This window comes from Mastigoproctus giganteus, chromosome 10 (genome assembly GCF_048544385.1).
Source record: "Mastigoproctus giganteus isolate SK-2022 chromosome 10, ASM4854438v1, whole genome shotgun sequence".
NCBI lineage: Eukaryota > Metazoa > Arthropoda > Arachnida > Uropygi > Thelyphonidae > Mastigoproctus > Mastigoproctus giganteus.
In genome coordinates, this window is record NC_143584.1 from 22,241,062 (window position 1) to 22,268,253 (window position 27,192).

At 37.9% G+C, this 27,192-nt stretch overlaps 1 protein-coding gene across 2 annotated transcripts in view; it reads left to right on the forward strand.

Moving 5' to 3' along the window:
- LOC150078850 (uncharacterized) overlaps nucleotides 1-27,192 on the forward strand; it is a 73,495-nt gene that overhangs the window by 35,694 nt on the left and 10,609 nt on the right. For both annotated transcript variants that reach the window (XM_090382631.1, XM_090382632.1), the window contains exon 3: nucleotides 23,147-23,344. In XM_090382631.1, coding sequence (XP_090238757.1) covers nucleotides 23,147-23,344 — 198 coding nt within the window. The remainder of the gene's footprint in view (nucleotides 1-23,146; nucleotides 23,345-27,192) is intronic.

The window sequence follows — 27,192 nt, forward strand, 5'->3', positions numbered from 1 at the left end:
CCGATGTACCAACAACTAACAAAAAAAAAAAAAGCAGTAGAATTTAGAAGAAAATAAGTAGGCCTAAGTGCTGCTGACTACTGTATAGTGGCAGTTAATTTTTTCTCTAAAGTGCATTTGCTCTATCCGGCCCGCCAGTGAAAAATTCTTAAAAGTTTGTCATGGAAAGAACCTATGTTGAAATCCCTCTCTAATACCAGATGAGAGACATATGCAATGACAACAGCGGAAATTTTGGAGTACTGTGTTTCTTTTAGATAATTTGGGCAGATGGGCTGAGAAGTGACAACTGAAGTTTAACATTGACAAATGCAAAGTACCGCATATGGGGTTACTTCTACCCCCAGAGGAACGTATCAACTGTGTGGTACTACCCTTAGAGTGGTAGAAAATGAAAAAGACCTGGGAGTGATTGTGCAGTCAGATATGAAGTTTTCTGAACTATAATAAATAATACAGGGATAACCTTGGTCTCAATAGGAATGCTTTTTTTTTTCCCGACTCTCCTAGTCGGTCACGTAAGAATTCAATTACAATAATAAAAATTCATTTCTTTTTAATGTGTTCCATACCGACAGTTCGTCTGCGATTCAATAAATCGGAATCACCTTTGCGGCCCCAACAATAGTATTTTAGGGGCCCCGACCCCTAGGGAAACATTATTCAACATTAACAAATAAGTTAAAACAAATATGAGTAAAGTGTAAAGTATTTAGGGTCTAACAGCACCAGAGGTTTCACCAATCTCCGCATTGTATGCATTGTTTGTGAAACATACCCTGTGGAGGCCAGAGATTGGTATTGTTCTGTAGTGTAATGTCATGGTACGTTGTATCTTCTGACCATTTAGCCGTTGGGCGCCAAATGGAATCCACCGTTGCCCACACTTTGCCACGAGGAGGCAGGTCAGGTACCCAGTAGAATATATTTTGTGCTCTGGCAGACCTGTCACCTAGTTTCCGAAGATTTCAGTGGCAAGGACCTATTGTAAAAAAAAAAAAAAGGGAGGGGGATAAGCACTAGAGTTTAAGCCGAAATGGTTTAATAAGAGTGAGGTTTGAATTTTTATGCTAGTAATTTGGCTGTTAATTTAGAGGACGTACGCTGTCGTTTTAGTTAGTGGGAGAGGAGACTGAAGACGGGGGGGGGGGGAGACAGACAGAAATATGGGGACTATAGAGAAGGCGACCCCAGACAGATCAGTGGGGACAGGCCCATTAGAGGAAGAATGGGAGCAGCCGGGAGGCGAGGAGACAGAGGCCCATCTCCTCCCCTCCAGACAAGGGGAAGGAGCAAATGTACTGAGCAAGTGAGTCGGTATAGATCGCCAGAAAGGCGCTGGCAGCAAAATTGCAGATGTCATAGTCAAATCAAGTAGGTCAAGTCCGGTTGCAGTTCCTGAGACAGTGCAGTCCCATCCAAGGGTTGTCAGGTTGGTTTTTGGTCATACATGGGAACGTTGTCCCGTCCATGAAATCCATTCGTGTGGCACTGCTGAGTCGTCTAGGCCGTTGTGCTACCCCTGCATTGGGCAGTGTAACGTTTGGAGTAGTCCATTGTTGAGCCCTCTTTGGTCCATCAAGTAAACCGGGCAGCCGTTTTCGGAAGTTAGGAGTTTGTCGCTATGAGGGCTTTTCTTCGCGCAAATAGTGCTTACGCAAACATCGTAAAGGCTTTATATTCATCTGCCGTGTCCAGTAGGTGCGTTCCATGTTTCGTGGCAGGTATGTTATTTTTGTGATGAGAATGCATCTGATGTCTTCGTATAGAGTTCGCAGTCAAACATCAGATGATGCCAACTCTCCACTTCTCCACAGATACATAGAGGGCCCTGGGTGATCCCAAAGTAGGTGAGTTTGGCATTAAATGTATCATGGCCCGTGAGGAGGAACATCGCGTGGAGTCCTGGATGGAACCAGGTCGGGGAGCTGGGGTAAAACCTATCAGCTGTTGGGATGAACTTTTTAGTGATCTCCCCTTTCGTCGAGGCCGTCCATCTGGTCTGCCATGCCTGCCGCAGGTGTCTGGAGTCTTGCTTTTTCCAGTTTTCGGTTGTTGTCCGGATCAAGTATGACGTCCACAAGGGTACGCATGGATCCTTTAGATAGGTAGTGCAACATACCAGTTCTGATTAGGTCGAGTGCAAGAGCCCCAGCCAGGACCTGTAGAGCATGGCTGCTTACCGTGCGGGTGACAGTAAGTAGAATGATTCTTTATATTGCGTCCAGAAGGCGTTTGTTGACTACAGTGTTGGCTTTGTGGAACCAAACTGCAAAGGCGTAAGTTATAATTGGAGTGTAGTAAAGTGACAGGGTTTAATAGGTATGGTATGGTCAGACGGCTCTGGGGATTTCTCCCATCTCTGCGTATGTTTTATGTATCGAGTGACAGTACCCTGTCTATGCCAGAGGTTTAAAAATAATGGGGGTCGTGTGGTATGTAGTTTGTTGTGCCCATTGTTCATCCGGCTTGTTGGCCGCCGAACCCCTAGTGGGACCTGGCGTTACCATACCTAGCGACGGGGACGCCGCCCGGGTGTACCAAGAGATTAATTATACTCTGGCAGGTCCTGCCACTTACTTTCCTGGGATTTCGGTGACTAGGTGAAAATAAGGTTGGAGCGATCGCGGTTGATTTAGGTAGAATTGCATTTAGAAAGCGCTACGTGGGGTTTTACGCTAAAAGAATTATTTCTAGAGAGCCTAAAAAGGTCGGGAAAAATTTGTGATTTAAATTTGGACATGTGGGGTAGTCGCTGTACAAGAGAAAGTGATGGAAGCGAGGGTGAAGACGGGGGAATGAAATAGGAAGAAGAGGGATCGGATAGGAAGGTGACACCCTATTTTTAGTGGGGCATGCCCATGCCCCACCAGAGTGAAAATATGGGGAGGGGAGAAGAGAAAATTTTCACCTTCCCTGGAAATAGGAAAAAACAAGGCCGCACAAGGGAGTGCGATTTTGGGTTGCCAGTAGGCCATCCAAATCACCCTAAAGTCTTATCTTTCTGTGGTATGGTGATGTTTTTTTTTTTTTTTTTTTTTTTGTATATCACGTACATGTTTTGAATTCTGCAGTCCTTCTAGTTGGGTTGCCTTTGGTGTATTGCTATAATTGATTTCCTTCTTGAAAATAGATCCTGGGCATATTGACTGAGTGCCTTGTAGTCCTCTTGAATGTCTAACAGTCTGGGTTCTTGGTTGTCTGGGATATATTGGATTACCGTTATTAGGCGTAGTCGTAGGTCGTCATAGGGACAGTCCGCGTTATCTATGATGTAGACATGTATAGTATCTTCTGTATAGCGGCTCCAGGAACATAAGTTCATCTCTGCTCTGTTACTCTGTAGAGCGGCCAGAAACGTGTAGTGTTATGTTTGTGTATATTATGTGTTGTTTAGTTGTTTCTGGCCTCTTTGCCACCGGGCAGGCGATCTCCTGTAAAGCGTGCCCGATGCCAGTCTACACCACGAGGAGGTGGGCACAACTAGATATGTCCTTAGCCAAGTGGAGATAGACCATTACAATCTTTGTCTGCCCTGAAGAGGGCGAAGTCCTCCCACTGGAGATAGTGCTATACCAGTGGGTGCCAGCAAATCCCGTACCCACATCTACCCAAACTTAGGGTACCAGTATAGAGAAAAAAATTAATAAATCATAATTAAAAAAAAAGGAAAAAAGTTAGTTAAATAAAACAAAAAAGTAAAATAAACTAACATAAAAATTTATAGAGAAGAGTAGGAAAAAAAAATAAATAAAAATAAAAAATTAAATTAATGAAAATAAAATAAAACAGCATTAAAAAAGTAAAATAAAACAAACAAAAATATATATATAGATACAAAGTAAAAAAAAAAGGAAATCGCTAATAAAATAAATAAATAAAATATAAGATAAATTATATAAGATAAAAAAAAACAAAAAAAAAAACAGTTGCGCGCTTTTAGGACCAATCATCTGATATCAAAAAAGGTATACGAATGTGATGAGAACTAAATTTCTTTTAAATTCAAACACAGCGGCGCATTTTTATTTTTATTCCGTCCTTTGAACACAAGGTATCGAAAAGTATTTGTCCAACTTAAGGAGGAAAATATCTGTCTTCACGTATGATTGCTGTCTATGCTGAAAGCAGTTACGTGCTCCTGAATTTTATCTCGAAAATGTGGTATTAAGAAGAGTTATTTGATTTTCTTGGTGATCATTTGTTAACGAAGTTATATTGTAGTATGATTGAGTATTTTTTTCACGATATCAGGTAATATTTAACTACTTAAAGACATTAGGTTATTTTTGACAGTTGGAACGTTCTTCGTTCTAACCGTCAGTTGATTGTTTACCTATGCTACAGCATAGCGTAAATAGTAGTAGTAGTAGTGGCATGTGATGCAAGAAAGCAAATGTATGAGCTTATGCAGCATCAGCCAAAAAAAAAAAAAAAAAAAAAAATCACACCATTCCCTCCAAATGCCTGTCCAGTTCCTCCTTAAATTTATATAACTTATCAACTTCCACAACGACAGATGGAAGTTTGTTCCAGCAATTAACCACCCGCTGACTAAAGGCAAATTTCCGCACATCTATTCTACATCTGTCTTTTCTTAATTTGAATTTATGCCCCCTTAGGTTAGTAATCTGAACAAGTGGAAGGATCCCATCAGAATTCAGCGTGCTCAATCCATTCAAGGCCTTATATACCTCAATCAGATCACCGCGCAGGTGCCTAGTCTCCAGCCACTGCAATTTGCAGAACTTAAGCCTCTCTTGGTAAGAGGATCCCTTCATTCCCCTCACCAATCTTGTTGCCCTTCTCTGTACACGCTCAAGTAAATCTACATCCTTCCTTAAATGAGGCCTCCAGACCTGTACGCAGTACTCAAGGGATAATCACCTCCTTTTCCCTGCTAGCAAAATTCCTATATATCATAGGAAAATTCCTATATATATTCCTATATACAAATATTCCTATATATCATAGCCAGTTAAAATTTAAATACTTAAATTTTAATTGGCTATAATTTAAAATCCTGATGTTTAGAGACTGGATGATCTTAATTAATGAGAACGGTCTTACTGTTCTGTGTGCCAAGGTTTAAATCTAAGGAAATAATCTAAACTGTAAAGGAGGATTCAGTAAGCTTTAGGTAGCATAAGCTGTACTACCGTTTATTTTGCTCAAAGTTTACATTTGCGGATTCTCACCAAAGGATAATGGCTAAGGGTTCAGAAGGGACAAAGATAAGATTACAGAAAGACATTTGGATGATAAGTTAGGGGACAGATGTATGGGTTTAGGTGGAGATATGGAAACACGGGAAAATACAGTAGTTATGGAAACAAAGGACAATAAAATATTGTTGGGTGGAAAAGAGTGTGATTTTGATGTCAATGGGACATTGGTGAATGAGTTTTGCTCTCTCACAGCAGGGAGTAATCAAGACATAGTGAAGGGAAGTAACGATTGCTTAGGATCTTCAAATGACAAGGTTGTTCTAGATGCAATCTGTTCAGGCAAATTGAATAATCTTGGAGAAATTAGTGGAGTTATAAACAGCGAAAGAGATATGACTGGATTTGGGGATGAGGAAGTTGATAATGGAGAGGATGAATATAGTGAAATCTACATATCTATGGCGAGTCATGAGAAAATAACAGATGCAATATCCGCTGGAACAATGCAAAGAAGTTCTGGAAAGGGTAGGCCAAAGAACGTTAAGAATAAAACTGGTGGAACATTAACTAAACTAGATACTGAAGAGGAAAGCAGAAGTGAAGGTTTACTTGGTGACTTAGGGATGGTTACTCCATTATCTTCCAGAAGTCGGTCTCCCGGCTGTTTTAGAGCAGTTAGGCTTCGAAATAGATCTAATAGAATGGATGACATTTCAAGGGGGCACCCCTACCTCGCGGGGAACGGCTATGTCGTCATGCCGTAGATCCCCTCAGCCTAGGAAAAGTGGCAAAGGTAAACGTGTGCAACTTTCCAAAGTATGTAACAGTTTGAAAAATACTAATACTATGCACAATGTTCAGAAGGATCTTGACTTAGCCAAGGCAAAAAGGAATTTGGAGAAGTTGATGAAATGCACACCAACTGTTTCCCTTGGTTTGTATCCATGCGATGGAACAAAGAATATTCTAGATCAAGGGGATTTTTACCTGGATCGTGCGAGGGAACCTATAGATTTGGCTGAGAAAATATCTCTTAAAACATTTAGTGAGCTTTCTCTCTGCCTGCGCAAGGACCTGGAGGAATTTCTTTTTCAGGAGAAAAAAGGTGTTGGTATGAGAATTGTAAATGGGGTACTTTCAAGATGGCGCACACTTGAAAGTGCTCTACGTGATGTTGGCATTGAAAATGAACGTCTAAAGAAGGTCACTGGCTTAGAGAGGGTATTAGATGTGAATGAGAAACAACTGAGAGAGATCCAGATCAAGGAAGACTGATTTACTAAGGAACTGCTTAATGCTTCCTTGTTGGGAGCAGAAAATAAATGCTTAAAGGATAACATTACATCCTTGAAGGTGAAATTGGAGGAATACAAACAAAAAAATTGAAGGACTGAAAAATATAGTGATATGGTAAGAGAACTATATAGTAAGGTAATCCAGCATAGAACACCTCAGAATCAGGTGAAATCGAGGGACGAGGGCAAACTAAGGGCAGAAATGAAAGTCAGGTGTGCTTGTCTTTCGCGTCATTGGATGGGACAGGAGGACATGTTCTGATAGTGAAAGCAGCTGAGGGATCAAGATTGAAAAATAGATGAGGTGCGTTTAGCAGTAACTAAAGAGCTTAAAAGCAGCTTAAGGAAAATTAGGATAAGGAGGCTTCGGAAGATTAGGGATAATGGTGTGGTATTGGAAATGCAAACAGAAAAGGAGCTACAAGAGGTAAAGGAATGCGAAAGCATTAAACGATTGGGCGTGATTCTCTCGACTCCAAAAGAGCCAGGGCAAAAAATAATATTGTATGATGTGGAAAAAACGATCAACAAGGAAGACCTGTTACAAGACTTATACAATAAAAATTTACTAAATATGAACATCTCTAGAGAGGAAGTGAAGATGGAGATATTTGTCCGTTTTTGTAGTATTAATAAAGCAAAAACAGGAAATAATTGGACGCCTCCAGGTGTCAAGGCGTATTAGAAGTCATTTGTTACTGCATGGTAGGATTTTCATTGGCTTCATGTCGTATAAGTTCAATGACTTTCATTTAGTTACTTTGTGCTACAATTGTCAGGGATTTGGTCATACAGCCAGAACATGTTATCGCACAGACCCTGTCTGCAGTCACTGTGCAGGTATAGGACACTCCTACACATTCTGTACTCATCAGCGAAAACAACCGATCTGTTCCAATTGTAAGGCAAAAAATCGAGTTGCAAATCATTCTGTAAGGAGTAAACAGTGTCCAGAATACTTGAATGCACTTAAGTTGGTCAAAGAAAGAGCACGGAAATTTGATAACGTTAATGGCAGATATCGATAATCACTTAATTCTTAATCAGTACAATGCAAAATCGAATGGTAACCTACGTATACTACAGATTAATGCTCAGAGATCAAAATCGGTGGCTGATGAAGTTAGACTAGCATGCAGCAGAGAGAATATTGATATAGCCTGCATACAAGAACCATACTTAGTGAAAGGTCGGCCTACAGGATATCCACTTTCAGCACGTGTACTCTGTGCAGATGAACCAGACTTAAGAGCTGCAATTGTAGTGTTTAATAAGGACATAGTTATTACTGTTATAAATTCGCTGTGCTCTTCACAGATGGTGTGCATAGGGGTAGAGTCAGATCTTGCATCATTCTATCTATGTTGTATATATTGTCATCACTCAACAGACATTAATTTCTACATCAGGTTCACGGAACTGGTTCAAAATCGCTCGGGTAGTAATTCAGTAATATTTGCGATGGATTCTAATGCAAGATCAGCATCGTGGTTTGATAGAATTACAAATGATCGTGGTCGTCAACTAGATGAATTCCTGGCTTGTTGTGGATTGTTTATACAAAATCTACTAAGTTCAGATAGTATTTTCTTCATGTTAATGGAGAATCAAATATTAACTTGACAATCTGTAACGTAAGGGTAGCTGGTATCATGGACAATTGGCGATTAAGAGCAGACTGGGTCTGCTCTGATCGTCAGGCCATTGTATTTTCTGTCAGGGATATAACAAAACTAGCTCCGTCTCAGGAACAGTTACGACGATTTGCTATCGAAAATGCAAAGTGGAATAGGTTTGACGAATATATTCATGTCCGATTTGGGAATCTGCGTATTTGGGCATTCAGTCAGATGTCTGGAGAGAATGCAGTGGAGTTACTTCAGCGCTCTCCCTTTGAGGCTTCCAGCACATCTATGAAGCAAAAGAACTGTAACAGGATTCCAGTTAAATGGTGGTTTGGTGAGTTAAGCCAACTTCGGAAGCAGGTTCATAAAGCGCGGAAAAGGTACCAAAGAAGTAAGCGTAACAATGGGAGGAGGAAGTTAATGTACTTAAAGTAGAGTATCAGAGGATACAGAGTGCATACATGCGTATGATATCTAAATCAAAATTAACTGCCTGGAGAACGTTGGTTAGACCAGTGGGCAATGATAACCCATGGGGAATTGTATATAAGCTAATGTACTGGCAAGACAAAAATATATAATGGAGATACAGCATACTCTATTGAAGGTGTTGACCAGGAAAGTACGAGTTGGAGAGAAAGTATGTCTTCGATTTTGGATTATCTGATTGGAGATACTATCTCTGAGAAAGACGATGAAGAACAGATGAATGAAAAGGCTTAATCATGCTTACTCTGGGGTACATGACAAGGATCCTGATTGAACTCTGTGATGCAGTACAATGCATAAGGAACAATAAATGCCCAGGGATGGACCTCATTGAAGGAGAGGTCATTAAACGGGCTCATCGACTGATACCAGGGACCCTTTTTGAAGCTTTTAATAGCTGCCTGCGTGACAAAGCCTTTCCATCACCATGGAAGGATGGCCTATTAAAGCTGATACTGAAGGGACCATCTAGGCCAAAGAATGATCCACGATTTTATCGACCTATTGCCCTCCTCGCTGGATTAGGAAAGGTGTTTGAAAGGATGCTGGCGAGACGGATTACTGACTATACTGAAAAAAACTTAGGCTGGTCTGGCAGACAATATGGTTTTACTCCATGTCGTGGAACAGAAGATGCGCTTCGGGGATTGCGAAACTATATATTAGGCTCGAACAGTAAGTATGTCCTTGGAATCTTTATTGACTTTGGGGGAGCTTTTAACTCCATTCCATGGAGTAGCGTTCTTATGATGTTGAGACTTGCAGGCTGTTCAACTAAGATCTTTAGGGTGGTAAAGGACTACTTCACGCACCGTACAGTGACTGTTAAGTCGTCGGTTGATTCTATTGTACGAGATGTGACCAGGGGATGCCTACAAGGATCGGTTTTTGGACCACTAATGTGGAACCTAGTTTTGGAGGACTGGTTGCGTAGGGACTTTGAGCATACAGAGATGGTGGCATATGCCGATGATCTTGTGTTGCTTATTGAAGGAAATACACGGATGCAACTAGAAACCAGGTCACAGCAGGTTTTGTTTGAACTTAATAACTGTTTGTTTGTTTGTTATTTGGTTTTTAGGAGCATTAGCAACTAAGGCCATATTGCTCCGGGATATGCGGTGGTCATTCCCTGACCTTTCCGCATCCTCTGTATTTGGTGGTGACGGGTTCGAACCCCGGTCTAATCAAGAAGCGTGTGCTACGCACTGCTGCTCCTTCCCACCTGGCTACAGAGGCGCCAGCTTAATAACTGGTGTAGGTTACATAAACTGACTGTATCAGAAACCAAAACAAGGACAATGGTCTTTAAGGATCAATTTTCGAGTAGAAGACCCCCGGTTGCTAGAATGAATGGGTTGAGCCTAAATCGGCAAGGCAATTAAAATATCTAGGCATTATGTTTGACGGATCTTTGACTTTCAACTCACATGTTACTTGTCTATCAGAAAAGGTGAGGAAATTTATTGGGATGATTACTCGAATCACTAGAGTTGGCGCGGGAATAAAAGGTAAGGCATTGTATATGAATGTGTATTTATCCCCATGGTAACGTATGGGGCACCAATTTGGTTTGAACGTGTAAGTGGAAAAGTATTTACTAGAAAGCTCAGTTCCATTCAAAGAATAATGCTCCTTAGGATGTGCATGGCATGCTGAACTGTGTAGACCCCAGCTTTGCAGATTGTGACTGGAAAATTGCCTGTTGAACTGCATTTATTGTATTGTGCATTGGCTTACTTCATCCGCCGTGGCATTCCCTGTTCTTTTCTGATTATACAGGTGGACATTTTGGCAGATCCCAGGAAGGCAAGGACAAGAATCTGGGATGCTTTGGTAAAAGTCTGGCAAGAGCGTTGGAGTGTTTGTGATAAAGTGCAGATTACACAAAAATTTTTCCCAGATTTAAGAAATGCAGCCTCTATAAAATTCAAATGGTTTGCCCCAAACTTACAAGCTATGTTCTTATTAACTGGTCATGGTTCGATTAATGCAAAGTTGCATGATTTAAGAATTAATGAAAGATCTAGTTGCCATTGTGCCGAAATAGAAACATGGGAACATATGTACAACTGTGAGGAGTACGATCTACGAATTGAATTGGTATCTCGGGTTAGTAATCTCAATCTTATGGCAGAAGGCTGCGAGACAATTCCAGTTGATAAACAGGAGAACTTCTTGGCTTTCCAAGCCTTTGCAACTGCAATATTTCTTAGGCGTAAGACTCTTCTGCATCTGGAAGCCTTGGATTTGTAATGCGGTATGGTGTATGCTGAATTACCTAGAATTTTGTGAAATCGTGGAGGGTTCAGTCTGCTATATCCACTGCAACTCCAGCTCCTTGTGCTCAATTACCTAAAGTTCTGTGAAATCGTGGAGGCTTGAGTCTGCTATATCCATTGCAACTCCAACTCCTTGTGCTGGTATTTCTGCTCTCGGCAGCTCCTGGCGCTGGTATTTCTCTTCTCGGCAGCTCCTAGCGCTGCTGGCTTTCCAACAGACTGTGAACAGATGCAGATCTTTCCAATGAAGTTTGGACTTTGTCTGAAATTTAATTATGGTATATGTATATTTTATTTTTTATGTAATTGGATTATTTTTCAATTTGTTCATATCAATCTTTTTTGGTCATGGCAGGTTTTTCCCCTCCCTGTACTTGGGCAAACAGGAGAGGGAGTATATAAGAGTACTGCTAAATTATGTGTAACTGACAGCGGTGTTCCCATTGGTTGGCTGGGACCGCTTTAAGTAATAAATATCAATATTCATATTTGTTTTAACTTATTTGTTAATGTTGACATAATGTTTCCTTATGTTGATAGTTGCGTCGCGGTTAGTATTTTGGGGTCAGGCTGGGACTTCAACGGTGATTCCGATTTATTGAATCGCGGACGAACTGTCGGTATGGAACACATTTTAAAAAAATGGATTTTTATTAATTTTATTATTGTAATTGAATTCTTACTTACGTGATCGACTAGGAGAGTTGAAAAAGAAGCATTCCTATAAAGAGACCGAGGTAATCCCTGCATTATTTATTATAGTTTGTAAAAAAAATATAGGAAATATTGAGCATATAATAGCTCTTATTAAAATTGAAGTTTTCTGAGCACTGCAGAGCCAGAGCAGGTCATGGATATTGTCAATGATATATAGGAATTTTGCTAGCAGGTAAAAGGTGATTATCCCTTTGTATAAGGCAATGGGCAGGCCACGCCTAGAGTACTGCATACGGGTCTGGAGACCTCATTTTAAGAAGGATGTAAGGTTACTTGAGCGTGTACAGAAATTTATGTACCAAGAAAGGCTTAGATGCTAATGTGATTCTTTCGCGCTTGCTCAGAGTACGAACCTGAGGGGACATAAATTCAAATTGAGGATAGACAGTTGTAGAATAGATATGAGGAAATTTGCCTTTAGCCAGCTGGTGGTTAATTGTGGGAACAAACTTTCAGCTATTAATTTCTATTCGTGGAAATTGATAGCTGAAATAAATTCGAGGAGGAACTCGACAAACCTTTAGTTGCATTGGTTGTGTGAAATTGTTTTTTTTTTTGGCGGATACTACATAAGCTCATACGCTTGCTTTCTTGCATCACATGCCTCTATTACTATTACCATATTGGAAGCTTTAGAGCAGTGGTTTTCAACCGGGGTGCCGCAACAACATTCCAGGGGTGACACGTAATTTGGGTTTAAGTTACTTATAAATTTAAAAAAAAAAAAAATAAAAAAAAAAAAATAAATAAATAATATGTTTATTTCATTATAAAAAGGTGTACAGTATCTTTTTAATTTTGTGGTGATCTATAATTGGTGTTTACTTAGTACCTCTGTATAAAGAATAAAATTATATAGTGTATATATATAATTTGTATTATGAAATGTAATTTTTATAATTATATTATTGTAATAAATATCATATAACATACATATTTTTTAATATTATATATGTGTATATGTGAGGTAAAAGTTAGGCAAAAGTAATAAAAATAAATAAATATGGCTATGTAGCTATCATTAGAGGCAGCAAATGCACATCCTCCACATGATGCCTAATTATATCTGATAATTAAAATAAATATGATATTTAAAATAAAAACATCAGCCAGTAGTACGGCAATAATGCAGAGCGAAACGAAACGCAAAATAATATAAAATAAACAAACAGGGAAGGGAAAGTAGAGATAATAGGACAAAAAGGTAGTCGATAATCCCCTGTAAAATTTAGTCAATTAAGTCATTAAACCCAATTAATAAAAAATGTAAATTTAAAATAATGCCAATTATAAATAATTTAGCGGTACCCCCCCTCGAAGGTACCAGTTCCAAAAAACGTGAAATATCACCAAAAAAAGGGTTAAAGAAACTACCAAAAAACTAAAATATCAAAATGATAGACTGACAATCATGCCCCATATCGACAGAGGACCACGAGGCGATATGAAGGCGATATTATCTCTACTTTCCCTTCCCTGTTTGTTTATTTTATATTATTTTGCGTTTCGTTTCGCTCTGCATTATTGCCGTGCTACTGGCTGATGTTTTTATTTTAAATATCATATTTATTTTAATTATCAGAGATATATATATATATATATATATATACACACACACACACAGACTGAGAGAGAGAGAGAGAGAGAGAGAGAGAGAAAGAGAGAGAGAGAGAGAGAGAGAGAGAGAGAGAATCGGATCTAACAGGCAGAAAATTGAGTAGGGGTGCCGCAAAATAAAATAAATTACATAGGGGTGCCGTTATTAAAAAAAGGTTGAAACCACTGCTTTAGTGTTTAGCTGAAGACCAGTCACAAAAGGGAGACACTAGAAGAGAAGCAGACAATGTTGCAAATACGATGCAAAAGGTAGAATTTGTTTTCATGTCATGTTGATCATGTGGGATGAAATTTTGCAAAACTTTCATAGAGCAAATCAAGTTCTGCAAAGTGAAGAAGTGAACTTGAAAACATGTGCGGATCTCTGTGGGTCATTAGCTGACCAACTATGCTCTTTAAGAGATGACTTCGAAAGATTTGAAGCACTTATTATTATTATTATTATTATTATTATTATTAACTATATGGTGCAAGGAAGGGATTCACCAAGAAAGAAAAGAATGATGATATCCAGCTCAGAACCCTGGGTGTGCCAAGCCCATTCTCACGATATGTGAGCCCCTTATAAAGGAAATACTACCAGATGTAGATTCAAACTCTTAAACCTATGAGAAAGAAGGTACCCAATGACGGAGATGCATCAGAAGTAGCTCTGAATGCCAGAGATTAATTTCGTATCAGAGAGAGAGAGAGATAATCTTTAATGCCCTTCACGGCCAAAAAGACTACCTTTTACCCAATTATTGACAAACTAGAAACTGAGATGAGAAGAAGAGAGGTGTACAAAGAAATAGCAGAGAGATTTTTCCTTTCTATGTGATGTGCCAAATTACGTCACTTCATCTGCTGAAACTGAAAGGTACTCTCACTGTTCTCAAAATCTAATTGATGCTTACCCAAAAGACTTCGACAATAATCTCTCTGCTGAGCTTCAGCAGTTTCACGCATATTAACTCCATAAGTTCGGTGCAACAAAAAGTGTAAAAACCAGATTCAGTCATGCTAAACTCTATAAAATAATTGTAGAAGACTTGGTACAAATTTCACAGCCGAGCGTTCATTTTCTCAACTAAAGCACATTAAAAATACCAAGAGAACAGCTATGCAATAAGATAGATTGGATGCCTTGTTTCTGCTAAGTATACTCTGGTCTGGTGTTCAAAGAAAGGGCATCACCCCTTAAAATTGTAATTGTCGTCCGAATAACGTAAGTGTATGGAAATATTTCTTACAAATTGCATCATGTAAGGTTGACATGCGTGGGTGATGACGTAATATTGCATCAGTTGTTACTTTCAGCTATATAAGCACGCTCTGCAAGAGTTGCGGTCATTCCTTGCTTGTGTCAAGATGGCGAGTTACGTGTAGTTGACGCCACGAAGAAAGAGTGCTATTGTTGCGTGAGGAAGGATGTTCTTCCCGTCATATTGCTTATAGAGTGTCTCTTGTAATCAGTAGACAGTGAGTTTATTTCTTTCCAAACTCAAGAATACTGGTTCTGCTGATAGGAAAAAAAGGAACCGGCCGCAGACGAGTCACTACGCCAAAGCAGGATCCCGTTTTGAAGCGCTTATGCCTTAAAATCCATAAAGCTTCTTCGTCTGAGCTGAAAAGAGAATGGGAAGAACATACAGGAGTGGTAGCAAGTGCAGTAACAGTCAGAAGACGCCTCTTCAAAAATGGACTTGTAGCACGTCGTCCTAAGAAGAAACCCCTCCTCACACAAAAAATTAAAAAGGCCCGATTAATTTGGTGTAAGGAGTGTCAAATGGACTCCCGAGCAGTGGAAGTCAGTTATTTTATCTGATGAAAAGAAATTCAACCTGCATGGCTCTGATTGGAGACAAACGATTCGCCGTAGACGTGGTGAAAAATACCATCCAGACTGTATTGTGTCTACAGTGATATTCCCTACCAGACAAATGATATGGGGGTACATTTCGTATCGCGGAGTAGGTTACCTGCAGCTTATGAAAGGTTCCGTAAATGCCAATGGATACCTGGCTATATAGGAAGGCAAATTGCTGCCAACCATTAGAGACCATTTCAACCTGCCAAGTAACTGCATCTTTCAGGACGACTCTGCTCCTTGTTATCAGGCGAAACGTGTAAGTAGGCACTTCTGTAGTTACTTTAGCTTCATTTCTGCATTAAAGGGTATACAGTAATGTGTTTACATTTGTTACAGGTGAAAAAATGGTAGGAAGAACGGTCCATTACAACTCTTAGCTGGCCAGGAAACAGTCCGGACCTGAATCCTATAGAGAACTGTTGACGTCGTGTGGAATCTATAGTTGCCAAAAATAAACCAAAGATCCTTTGTGAACTTTAGGAAGCCATAATTCGTGTATGGAACCAGAAACTATCAATTGATTATCTTCAGAAATTAATCTTGTCAATGCCTCGACAGTGTGTTGCTGTCATCAGGGCCAGGGGTGGTTCAACTAAATTTTATTTTGCCCCTGGTGAAATTTTCATTTTGTTTTCCATTTGAAACGGTAAATTGAAGCAAACTGAGGGAGTCTGATAACATTTCAGCCATTATCGTCCTGTTTACCAAAACTGTTATATAAAGGTTCCAAATGCTCATTTTGGAATATTTTGAGAGCACCTGTCAAATATTATTTAGCTTTGCCTTAACTATTAATAAATATCTTTTGTTTATATTTCTGCGTTTTATATATTTATATGTTTTATATTTCTGTGTTTTCAGGCGCCCCTTGAAGGTTGATGGATTGCACCCGGGTGCAATGCATCCCTGATACCCTCGGGGTGGCCTGCCGCTGAGTAGTAGTAGAAGAGGCATGTGATACAAGAAAGGAAGTGTATGAGCTTATGTAGCATCAGCCAGAAAAAAAAACAAAACAAAACAATTTCACACATCCATTCCGTCTAAACGTTTGTCCAGTTCCTCGAATTTATTTAATATATCAACTACAAAGACATATGTAACACGGTTCCGGAAATCAAGTATCCGCTGGGTAAAAGCAAATTTCCGCAAATCTATTCAACTATCTTTTCCTCAATTTGAATTTAGCATTTTGCTAATGCTAAATTGAATTTTAATTTTGAATTTAAAATTAAAATTGAATTTTAATTTAGCATTAGCAAAATGCTAAATTCAAATTGAGGCAATCAATGCAAGAAAGCAAGCTTATGCAGCCTCGGAAAAAAAAAAAAACCCTCACATTTCACCCCTCCATTCGTTCCAAATGCCTGTCCAGCTCGACCTTAAATTTATTTACGCTATCAACTTCCACAACGAAAGATGGAAGTCCGTTCCACCAATCAACCACCCTCTGGTTAAAGCCAAATTTCCGCACATCTATTCTACAACTGTCTTTCCTCAATTTGAATCTATGCCCCCTCAGGTTCTAATCTGAGCAAGAGGAAGAATCCCACCAGCATTCAGCTTGCTCAACCCTTTATACATCTCAATCAAATCACCTCGCAGGTGCCTACTCTCCAGCCATTGCAATTTGCAGAACTCAATCCTTTCTCGGTTAGAGCACCCCTTTGTTTCCACTTACCAATCTTGTTTCGTTTCTTTGTACTCGTTCTAGCAACTCTACATCCTTTCTAAAATGACCTGTCCTGGCAGCTCGTCTGCACTGCTCAGCTAACTTCATATTTGACTGCACAATTACCCCCAGGTCTATTTCATTTTCCACTTCCCTGGGTGTAGTACCACACAATTGGTACATTTCTCTTGGGTTATTGTTACCCATATGCAGTACTTTGCATTTGTCAATGTTAAACTTCAGTTGCCACTTCTCAGCCCATTTGCCTAACTAGATCCAGTTGGAGTAGCATACTGCCTTTACTGTCGGTAACAACCCTGCCAACCTTTGTATCAGATGCAAACTTGGACATTATTCCTGACATACCTTCATCAATATCATTGATGAATACACAAAACAACAATGGGCCCAGCAGCGAACTCTGAGGAACTCCACTAATAGCATTTGTTCACGAAGAGCAGTGTCCATTGATTACCACTCTCTGTTATGTCCACTCAATCGTCCTTTTATCCATTGTAGCAACTAACCCTTAATGCCATACCTCTCCAATTTGTACAGCAGTCTTCCATGCGCAACAGTATCAAAAGCTTTCCTGAAATCCAAGTATATGATATCAAAATTATTTTTGACATTCAGTTCATTTGTGACCACATGATAGTATCCAATCAAATTGGTCAGACAAGACCTCCCTTTAATAAACCTTAACTATACTGCAGTCTTGTGTAGATGATCCTACATCGCTTCCTTAACCAGTGACGCCATTATTTTCCCCGGAACACAAGTGAAACTAACAAGTTTGTAGTTACTTGTGTCACCTTTTGAACCTCTTTTGCGAATTGGTGATACATTTGCACACCTCCAGTCCAAGAGGATCTCCCCTGAGTCCAAGGTTTTTGTTAAATGAAAAAAAAAAAAAAAATATATATTTTAAAAACCAAAAGTTTTTGTTTAATATAGTTGAGGTCTTTTCTGGAAGAAAACTGAAAAAGGGTTATAAATTTTCAAACTCTTATTTCATGTTCAGCACTTATTGAGTCGTAATGTCTTGTAAGTTAAGCAATGGATAACCCAATGGGGCACCACTGTTGGGCTGTGCTTAGGGCATCACTTGGCCTTAATCCCGCACTGGCCTGCATAATCACTAAACTTAAAGGTCAGGGGGTCACTGTGGGCATATTTGGAGTGGAGAGAGAAGTAATTTCCTCCACCTTCATGAATTGAATTGAATGGCAAGATTTGTTTTAAATCATTCCACGTAGAATACAAGCTGTGTTTTATTTTATTATTATTATTATTATTATTAGCCATATGGTGCAAGGAAGCCTGAGGCTTATGCTGCACCAGCCAAAAAAACAAAAAAAATTTCCGAACTACCCAGAGAGAGAGAAAGAGAAATAAAAGGGAATCACCAAGGAAGAGAAGAATGATGATATCCAGCTCAGGACCCTGGGTGTGCCAAGCCCACACTCACCAGATGTGAGCCCCTGGGGTGAAAGTGTGGCCGAGCGCATTAGTGTATATCTGTAACTCATAGGTGTGTCCGTTATTTTGTCCCTTTTGTATGTAGAATTAATAAGAGTTCGATGGAGACTCTTGCTGCTCTCTTTACAGTTTCTTGTGCAGTGTAATGAAACGTCATTTAAAATAATGGGCAAAAATAATTTGATTAAAATGTAGACAGCGGTTCCAATTGCTGATTGAACACTACCCAACGTACGAAAGATGACGCTAAAAAATGGAGTAGTTTTATTCGGGGAATATGTGATTAAGCACGAATTTAATTCAAACTAAAGGTCGAGTTATATGCCGAAATATATAGATGATATTTTCGTGTTGCTACCCATTCAACTGTTTATTATTAGTTGCAAACAGAGATGGCAGCACGTTCTGGTCGAGTCGAAAACATACAGTACCGTATACATGTACAGTAGACTCTCGATTTCCTGGTTAATCCAAAAATACAACCCTAATACAACCCTATTACCCGACATACGTAAGAATACGTTACTGGACTTCATACGTAAGTCGAGTTTTAAGAACTCGGGAATGACTAATATAATATTGCTACTATATCCCTGATATGGGATATAGTAGCAATATTATAGTAGCCAAAATTACAAAAACCACATATGATGACATATCCTCAGAAGAATGAATAAAAATAGTTATATATTTTTAATTAGTTCAATTAAATTATCTGGGGACAGCGGTGAAGTAGACGGAGTGGCAGATAAGAAAAGAAAACACAAAAGGAAGAAAAAAATGCATGTTATTGTAATGTGAAAACTATGTGTTTCGTAGCCTTGGTTATTATAATTGCTTCATTGGTGCCGATCCCCTCACCGCTTCTCGTATTCTGTCTAACGTAACGTAAGTCCGAAGCTACGTAAGCCTTGGTCTTACTGTATCGAAAAATGTTCAACAACCTACGTAAAAAGTATGGCGATAAATAAAAAACGAAACAAATTTACCACACGCACTACTCGCGTGTCCAATGCGATGCTTCCCTCTATTTTTTACGATGTCCATTTTAAATCGAATAGCTTCCCTTTATTTTTTACAATGTCGCGTATGGTTTGGTCACCAACATTATTATGGTTCATTAGAGATTTAACGGATACACCGTTTTCAAACTTTTGAATAATTTCAAGTTTTTATTTTATTGAAAGCCCATCTTGCGTTTGCCCATCATTTTCGCGATTTTTAAAGGAGAAAAAAAAAAAAAAAAAAATTCCGACATCCCTGACATAAATAACGAAACAAAATTTGTCCTTTTGCGGTGCGACGAAACACAACAATCGACGCGACGCACTAAAACAAATTAAACATTTGCATTAAACATTTAAACGCGACTTACTAAACAAACTAAACCAAAGATAATAGGTACACTAATCTCCCAGTGACGACTTATAACGGCGTTTCTTGTCGCTTATTTGCGACTTGCCAAACATCTGTTTATATCTATTCTAGTTATTACTTGAATTTTATGATTTCTGGTTGACTTTTTTTTTTTTTTTTTTTTTAATTTGGAGTCTTGAAGTGTCCCAATTAATCCGATCCTGGTAAATCGAGAGTCTGCTGTATATTAGGAACGCATGATTGGGTAAACAACTCCCTAGAAAAAATATACACTTTTTTTTAATTTATTTTTTTATTTATAAAAATAATATTCACATACAAAATATAAATTAAATACATGTACTTCTTTGAACAAAACAAAAAAAAAAAAAAACAAATGCAGCCTATATTTTATTTTATTATTATTTTTTTTTTTTTACGGAAAGGCCGAAATAATGAAAATTAAAATGAAAATTCAGTAAGAGTACCTCTGAAGGTTGCAAACTCGGAAAAATAGTTGTAATTAAAAAAAAAAAAAAACCCTCTCTTATTAGAGGGGTCGACTTTAATTTTTATTTAGTGAAAAAAGGTTAGGTTTTTCTATGAAATAATACTATTAATAAAAATACATACTTCTTTTAACAATAAAAACAAGAGAAGTTAAATATTTTCTGCCCAGTTAATTTTTCTTAATAATTCTTGGTTATTTGCTATTCCTTCCTAAATTTCTTAACCAGAATTAGCAAAATTGCACTTAACTTGTAGTATTGCTTTCAGCGTTTCTACGGTTAGTTGTGTTTTTGTTGATGCCACAACTTATTTACTACGGAAAAAACTCTTTCCGTTGTACCACTTGTCCAAGCAAACATAATGCAAATTATTTGCATTATGTTTGCCATTAAGTTGGTTGTTTTAGGATTTTATAGCCCATTAGCATCTAAGGCTATAATGTGCAAGTCAATCCATTAAGTATGGAGACTACATGTCCACGATGAATAAGGGAGATGTGGCAGAACCTCAGCACCTATGTCAGTGATCAGTGTCTGCACAATATTAGCTGTATGAAGCCTGGCATTGTCTTGATGGAGAAACCACTTCACACTGGAAAGTTCAGTCACACTGGAATATGGCCGTCCTACCAAGACACTAATTACCATACACTTCATTCATCTCTTTAACTGTTTACGATGCATTTAAGCTCCATCTGACACAATAGCGAATCGTGTATCGCTATTCAGCTTGTATGTCTGACAAGATAATTGCTTCAAAACGATTGTCAGTGACACATGGCTAAAAAAACTCTTTATGTAACACTAGCTTGACTCGGAGCAATATGGCCTTAGTTGCTAATGCTCCTAAAAACCAAATAACAAACACAACTAGTTCGACAAGTACTGGCATGCACATGCAGAGTCTGCTCAGTAGCGATCAGATGACGCCTGTAGCAGTAGTTATGAAAAGTTCAAGCAGTAAACATAAAATCTTGCACCACTCCGTGAATTAAATGATCACCCCTCATACATAAATAAATATATTTAGAATTGAATTTGAAAATAAGATTTGCGAATGTTTTTAATTTATTTATGAATTTCATTCTACATAATCTACATTATGATCCATGAAAAAAAATTTGAAAAGCAAGATATGAGCTGCCATATAAAAGTTGTTGACCACTGTTCTCTTATCTTTGTTATATCATAATTTAATGATTTGATTATAAAATTTTCAAGTAAGATCTGGTGAATTACCGAAACACATTTGTCATGCTTCAAGTGTAAAAATCTCCCCAACAAATTCTGCTACATATGCAGCTCTTTCCTAACTAAATCAAAACATCATATGATCACAACAGATATTCAGAAACCTTACCAGTTAGCTGCCCTCTAGGTGACCAGAAAAGGTCTAGGTATCTCATATTGTTTGTACTGCTTGTTTAAATGGATTATGTAACTAGTTGAACTAAAGGGGGGAAAAAAAAAGAATTTATTCTGTTTGCCATATCCATATGGTGAGGGTGATAAGATCATTATGGTTATTTTTACTCTTGTAATGTGTATTAACCTTGATTCAGCAATGAGACAAATCCTGCACGATGACAGTATGCCAATTCTGGTGTCTCTACAGCATGGGCTAAATGGAATGTGATGGTGTAATTGGTGGAGACCTGAGAACTTCAGCTGATTGAGAACACACCTGATGAAGACAGTTTGTCCAAGACGAGTTGAGTAACCTCATTTGAGATCTAGCCCTCAGCAATTATAAAAAAAACCACATCTGATACTGCAGCTAAAGCAGAGACACTTATTAAGGTCAAATTGTCTTACTATTGAAAAAGAAACAAAGTTTTGGTGATGTTCTTTACATAACATTAATGTAATGTTAAAAATTTAATCAGGCAGAGATGGCTCCTCACCAAATTGTATAGTCTTTCTTGAAGAAATCTGAAATTTTCTGTTGAGTAAAGGTTTTATGGTATTTATTTCTGTTTCAAAACATGATTTTTTTTTTTTTTTTTTTTTTTCTTCTCCCAGAGTGCAAAAATATTTTTTGAATTCCTCATCAGAATTTTATGCACTATACATTTGCAGAATCTAACCAAGCTTCTGAGAAAACTATTTTAGATTTATAGGCCTATGAGTAATTGCTTTCCATCCACTTCTTTCAACCAACCAATCTTGTATTATCATAATACACAGCACCAGTTGTTCAGCCTTTCAACCAGCCTAATAATTGTGATTGTAATTGTGAATAACAAGGGTTCAAAATAGAAAATTTTACAAATCAACACTTGTTAATAAAAGTTGGGTTAAAAAAATCACATATTTGTATTCTATTTAATTTTTTTAATGCATATAAACATGTACACAAAAATTTGTCATAATTGCGATATTGTCTGAATGTTTCTTAGCAATGAAATTTGTTTTTTTATGCACTAAGACTTAAATTTTTATAATTATATTCTAATTTGGACAACCCTTCTTATTAGTCCGAATTACTGAAGTGTTATTGTACTTATAACAACAGTGTTCTACAAATGCCTAATCCTAACCCATTTTACATCAGCATTGTCTTCTGTTGTAATAATGGGCTGAAATACTTTTATCATCCCTCACAGGTGTTAATTGCTTCTGAACTTTCCGCATATGAAATGGAGGGATATATTGTGAATTAAGACTACAAATTGGTCACCAATGCTTTCGGAAATAATAATATTTATAGAAAATAAATCTGCCTTCAGGTAAGATGAACATTCTTAAAATCATTTGAGGGCATGTAGTGGATTGGAAGTGGACCTAGTAGTTAACATCTTAATTTCCCTGTCTACAAATGGGAAATTAAGATGTCCTTGTAGATTTAGGACATCTTAATTTTAGTAATAATTTAGTAATAGGAAAGGAACTGTATTGATATCTTAATTTTTCCTGAACATTCAGCATAAATTGTTATGAAATAAAGTGGCAACCTTTTGATAATATGCTGATCAAAAGAATTTAGTGCAGAATTTTATGTAAACATCTAACATGATAGCATTAACTTCTTTATTTGATTTTAATTTATTTAAAAATGAAATTTTCTTCATTCTTTCATATACAGGTTTGTTCCTTGCTGGCATTTATTTGTGAGGAAACAACATGGTGTAAAGATAAGGAATGCCAGAAAACATCTTCAACACACATCTTCTTTGCCACAGTCACTTTTACAGCATTCTTGACATCCTTGGCTTTGTATATTTTCTATTTTATTGGATTCGTTAACAAGATCAACACTGCTCTTCGAACAAAATACTTGTTGGTATGTCTTAATCTTTCATAAAAGCAATATACAACAGTAATAAACTTTAAAATAAATTAGTAGAAATAATATTTGCAAAAACTCTTTGTACAAGCAGGGTATAGCCCCATTTTCTATGTAGCAATGAGCAAACTAGGCCTATTACTTATTGCATTGATCTCATATTGTGGGACTCTTCACCAAGGGTCGCCTTAAAATAGCACTATTCTGTGGAGAGTAGCGCATTTCCAAACACTCCCCCAAGCCGACCGGGCTAGCCGGGTGGGTAAAGTGCCTGCCTGGCAACCCAAAGGTTGCGGGTTCGAATCCCGCCTCGGGCTTGGATCAGAGTACTGCAAAAACCTTAGGAGGTGCATTATGGCCACAGAAGCCGATGCGTCAACAACTAACTAAAAAAAAAAAAAAAAAAACACTCCCCCAATGGAGAAGTATACCACTATTTATTTGTATATGCTATTACTTGTACCAGGATTTTTATCCTTTTTGGGGTCTCATTGAGGGCAGTAAACACTGTGATGAGATATATCCACAATATGTGATGGTGTATTCCAGATAAACACTTAGTAAATTTAGATCATAAAGCCTCATGATACTAGAGCTATAAAACATTGTACAAATGTTAGGGTACAATCTGATTTTGCATATAGCAGTGAGTAAATCCGATTTGTTACTTCAACCTCATATGAAGGCACGCACCCCTTCCCAAAAAAAGATCTGTCCACCACTTGTATAATATTTTACAGTTCTAGTATCATGAGGTTCAGGATCGTGCAAATGGGGGGGTGCATTGTATGCGTGCACCAGGGATCCCAATCTAGGGGCCCATCAAAGTCTCAACATAAATAAACGAGGCCCCTTAACCCCTTTTGCATCTGGGCCCCCAAGTACCTTTGCACAGCCCTGATGAGGTTTATGCTACAGTTTACCAGAATAAAAATTTTTACACACTTAGTGTGTAAAACATAATTTACGCATGTTTAAATTTAAATTAAATTTTCTGTTTATACTCCGGGACGACCAAACAGTCAGAGGAGTTCACAAGATAGACAGAATTGTTACACAAAAATATTCCAGTAATTTATTTTTAATTGGTATAAAATTTTTATATCAGTGAGATGCTGATAATATATATGATAAAATTAATGAAGTTTTTGTCCTTAGTGGTGGTAGTGTATAATTATAGTTAAAAATAAATTTAAAATAAATAAATTTAATTCTTGGCACATTTAAAAATAAATGTGCCAAGTAATCTATAGAGTTGAGGTTGCATATGGCAGAAACACATTCAAAAACTCAATAAAATATAGAGTTTTGAATGAGAAAAGGATGCACACACCAAGAGTTTGTAATGCAGAGATAAGAAACTTATTTATATGTAACATTCTAGCAGTCACTGATTGAATGGAGAGGGAATGAGCTGAACGGAAATCTCAAAAAATTTTTGAAATTTCTTTGTACAAAGAAAAGTAACAATAAAATGTCAGTGAGATGGTAAGTCTCCTTTCAGACATGATTTATCCTAAATAAATTAGAAAACTGACTGAAAGAGAATATCCAGAAGTGAAAAACTCTGGGAAGGAAACTATTAAGATAATGTCTCCTTTACTGGATTAAAGTTCTCATAAACTGAAAATAATTTTGAAATGGAAATATGGAGGTTGTGTGAACTTTATAAAGACAGGATGACAAAATATATATACCTTAGAAAATGTAGAAGGAAATTTGGTTACTGATGACTCATCTCTATATATTTTGCTACAAGGCATGCTGATGGATGAAGGAAGAATGTAGTGTGTCAATATCCCCTCAACCCAGAAACATCTGAGGTGAGTGGCTGTAGCCCCACACTAAGACAACCTATAAGAAAATAACCTTCCTGAGGCAAATTTGTGAAAATGAACTAAAAATGTGCAAATATGCACTTGCAAACAGTGCCTCTGGTGGGGACAGACCATCCAATAATTTTATTTCAAACCACAAATATAAAACGTTTCATCTAAGATAACTAAAATATAAATTAACCAAAATAATATAATTTTAAAAGAAAGAACCAAGTGAGAATTTTGAATATGATGAATATGTGTTTTTACTTTCACTTCTTCAAACTTTGTTCAATTACCTCTGCTTTCAATATTGCTTCTCTATTTATCTTCAGTGTGTCTATATCACTTCAATTTCATTAAGTCTAACATAAGGGTTTTTTTCTGGTCTATTCCTTATGTTGGCATGCAGTCTTTCAAACTTGGCTGTTTCCCATATTTTTTTGCCTTGTTGCTTGGCACACCCTTTTTATGTGTTATTTACATCATATTCAAAATTTTTGCTTGGTTCATCCTTTTCAAATTTTATATCATTTTGGTTAATTTATATTTTACTTATCTTAGCCAAACTGTTATATTTGTAGTCTGAAACAAAATTATTAGGTGCTCTATTCTCACCAAGGCACAAATTGGAGCAGAATGGTATTAAGGGTAAGTTGCTACAATGGATAAAAGGATGGTTAAGTGAGAGAAGACAGAGGGTGGTAATCAATGGGTGCTGCTCTTCATGGACTAATGTTATTAGTGGAGTCCCACAGGGTTCAGTGTTGGATCCACTGTTGTTTTGTGTATTTATCAATGATATTGATGAAGGTATATCAGGCTTAGTATCGAAGTTTGCAGATGATACAAAGTTACAACTGTTATATTTGTAGTCTGAAACAAAATTATTAGGTGCTCTATTCTCACCAAGGCACAAATTGGAGCAGAATGGTATTAAGGGTAAGTTGCTACAATGGATAAAAGGATGGTTAAGTGAGAGAAGACAGAGGGTGGTAATCAATGGGTGCTGCTCTTCATGGACTAATGTTATTAGTGGAGTCCCACAGGGTTCAGTGTTGGATCCACTGTTGTTTTGTGTATTTATCAATGATATTGATGAAGGTATATCAGGCTTAGTATCGAAGTTTGCAGATGATACAAAGGTTGGTAGGGTTGTTAATGACAGTAATGGCAGTGTGCTACTGCAACAGGATCTAGATAATTTGGGCAGATGGGCTAAGAAGTGGCAACTGAAGTTTAACCTTGACAAATGCAAAGTACTGCATATGGGTAGAAGTAACCCCAGAGAAACGTACAAACTGTGTGGTACTACACTTAAGGTGGTAGAAAATGAAAAAGACCTGGGAGTAATTGTGCAGTCAGATATGAAGTTTTCTGAGCAATGCAGACAGGCTGCCAGGGCAGGTCATGGGGTTTTGTCAATGATATATAGGAATTTTGCTAGCAGGGAAAAGGAGGTGATTATCCCTCTGTATAAGGCAATGGTCAGGCCACGCCTTGAGTACTGCGTACAGGTCTGGAGGCCTCATTTTAGGAAGGATGTAGAGTACAAACAGTGGAAAATGACAGGACTAGCTCCGGACCGAATTGCGTACTCCAAAGGACGAGCAAGCTTCAACCGCCTCAAGTCTCAAGGCATAAAACATCACATTGAAACCACACTTCATAAGGGCTGTCCATCATACCGACAGAAATACTGTGAACTCCCTCCACAGTTTGATCCTGAAAGGTGGATGGACTTTATTGCACGAGTTCAGCAAAACCAACATGAGCCCAGTGATATTCCCATGTCTGATGATGATGTGCCCAGAGATGGGCACATCATCATCAGACATGGGAATATCACTGGGCTATCACTGGAATATCATCAGACTTGAAACCATTGAATTAACAAGACAAGACCTTTTATCTGCGATTAATAAGTTGCCTGCAACTGGTACAGCGGGAATCGACAAAGTACCACAATTTATCATTAAATGTTTGAGCCCATTTCTAAGTGATCCCCTCCTAATAATTTTCAATAGC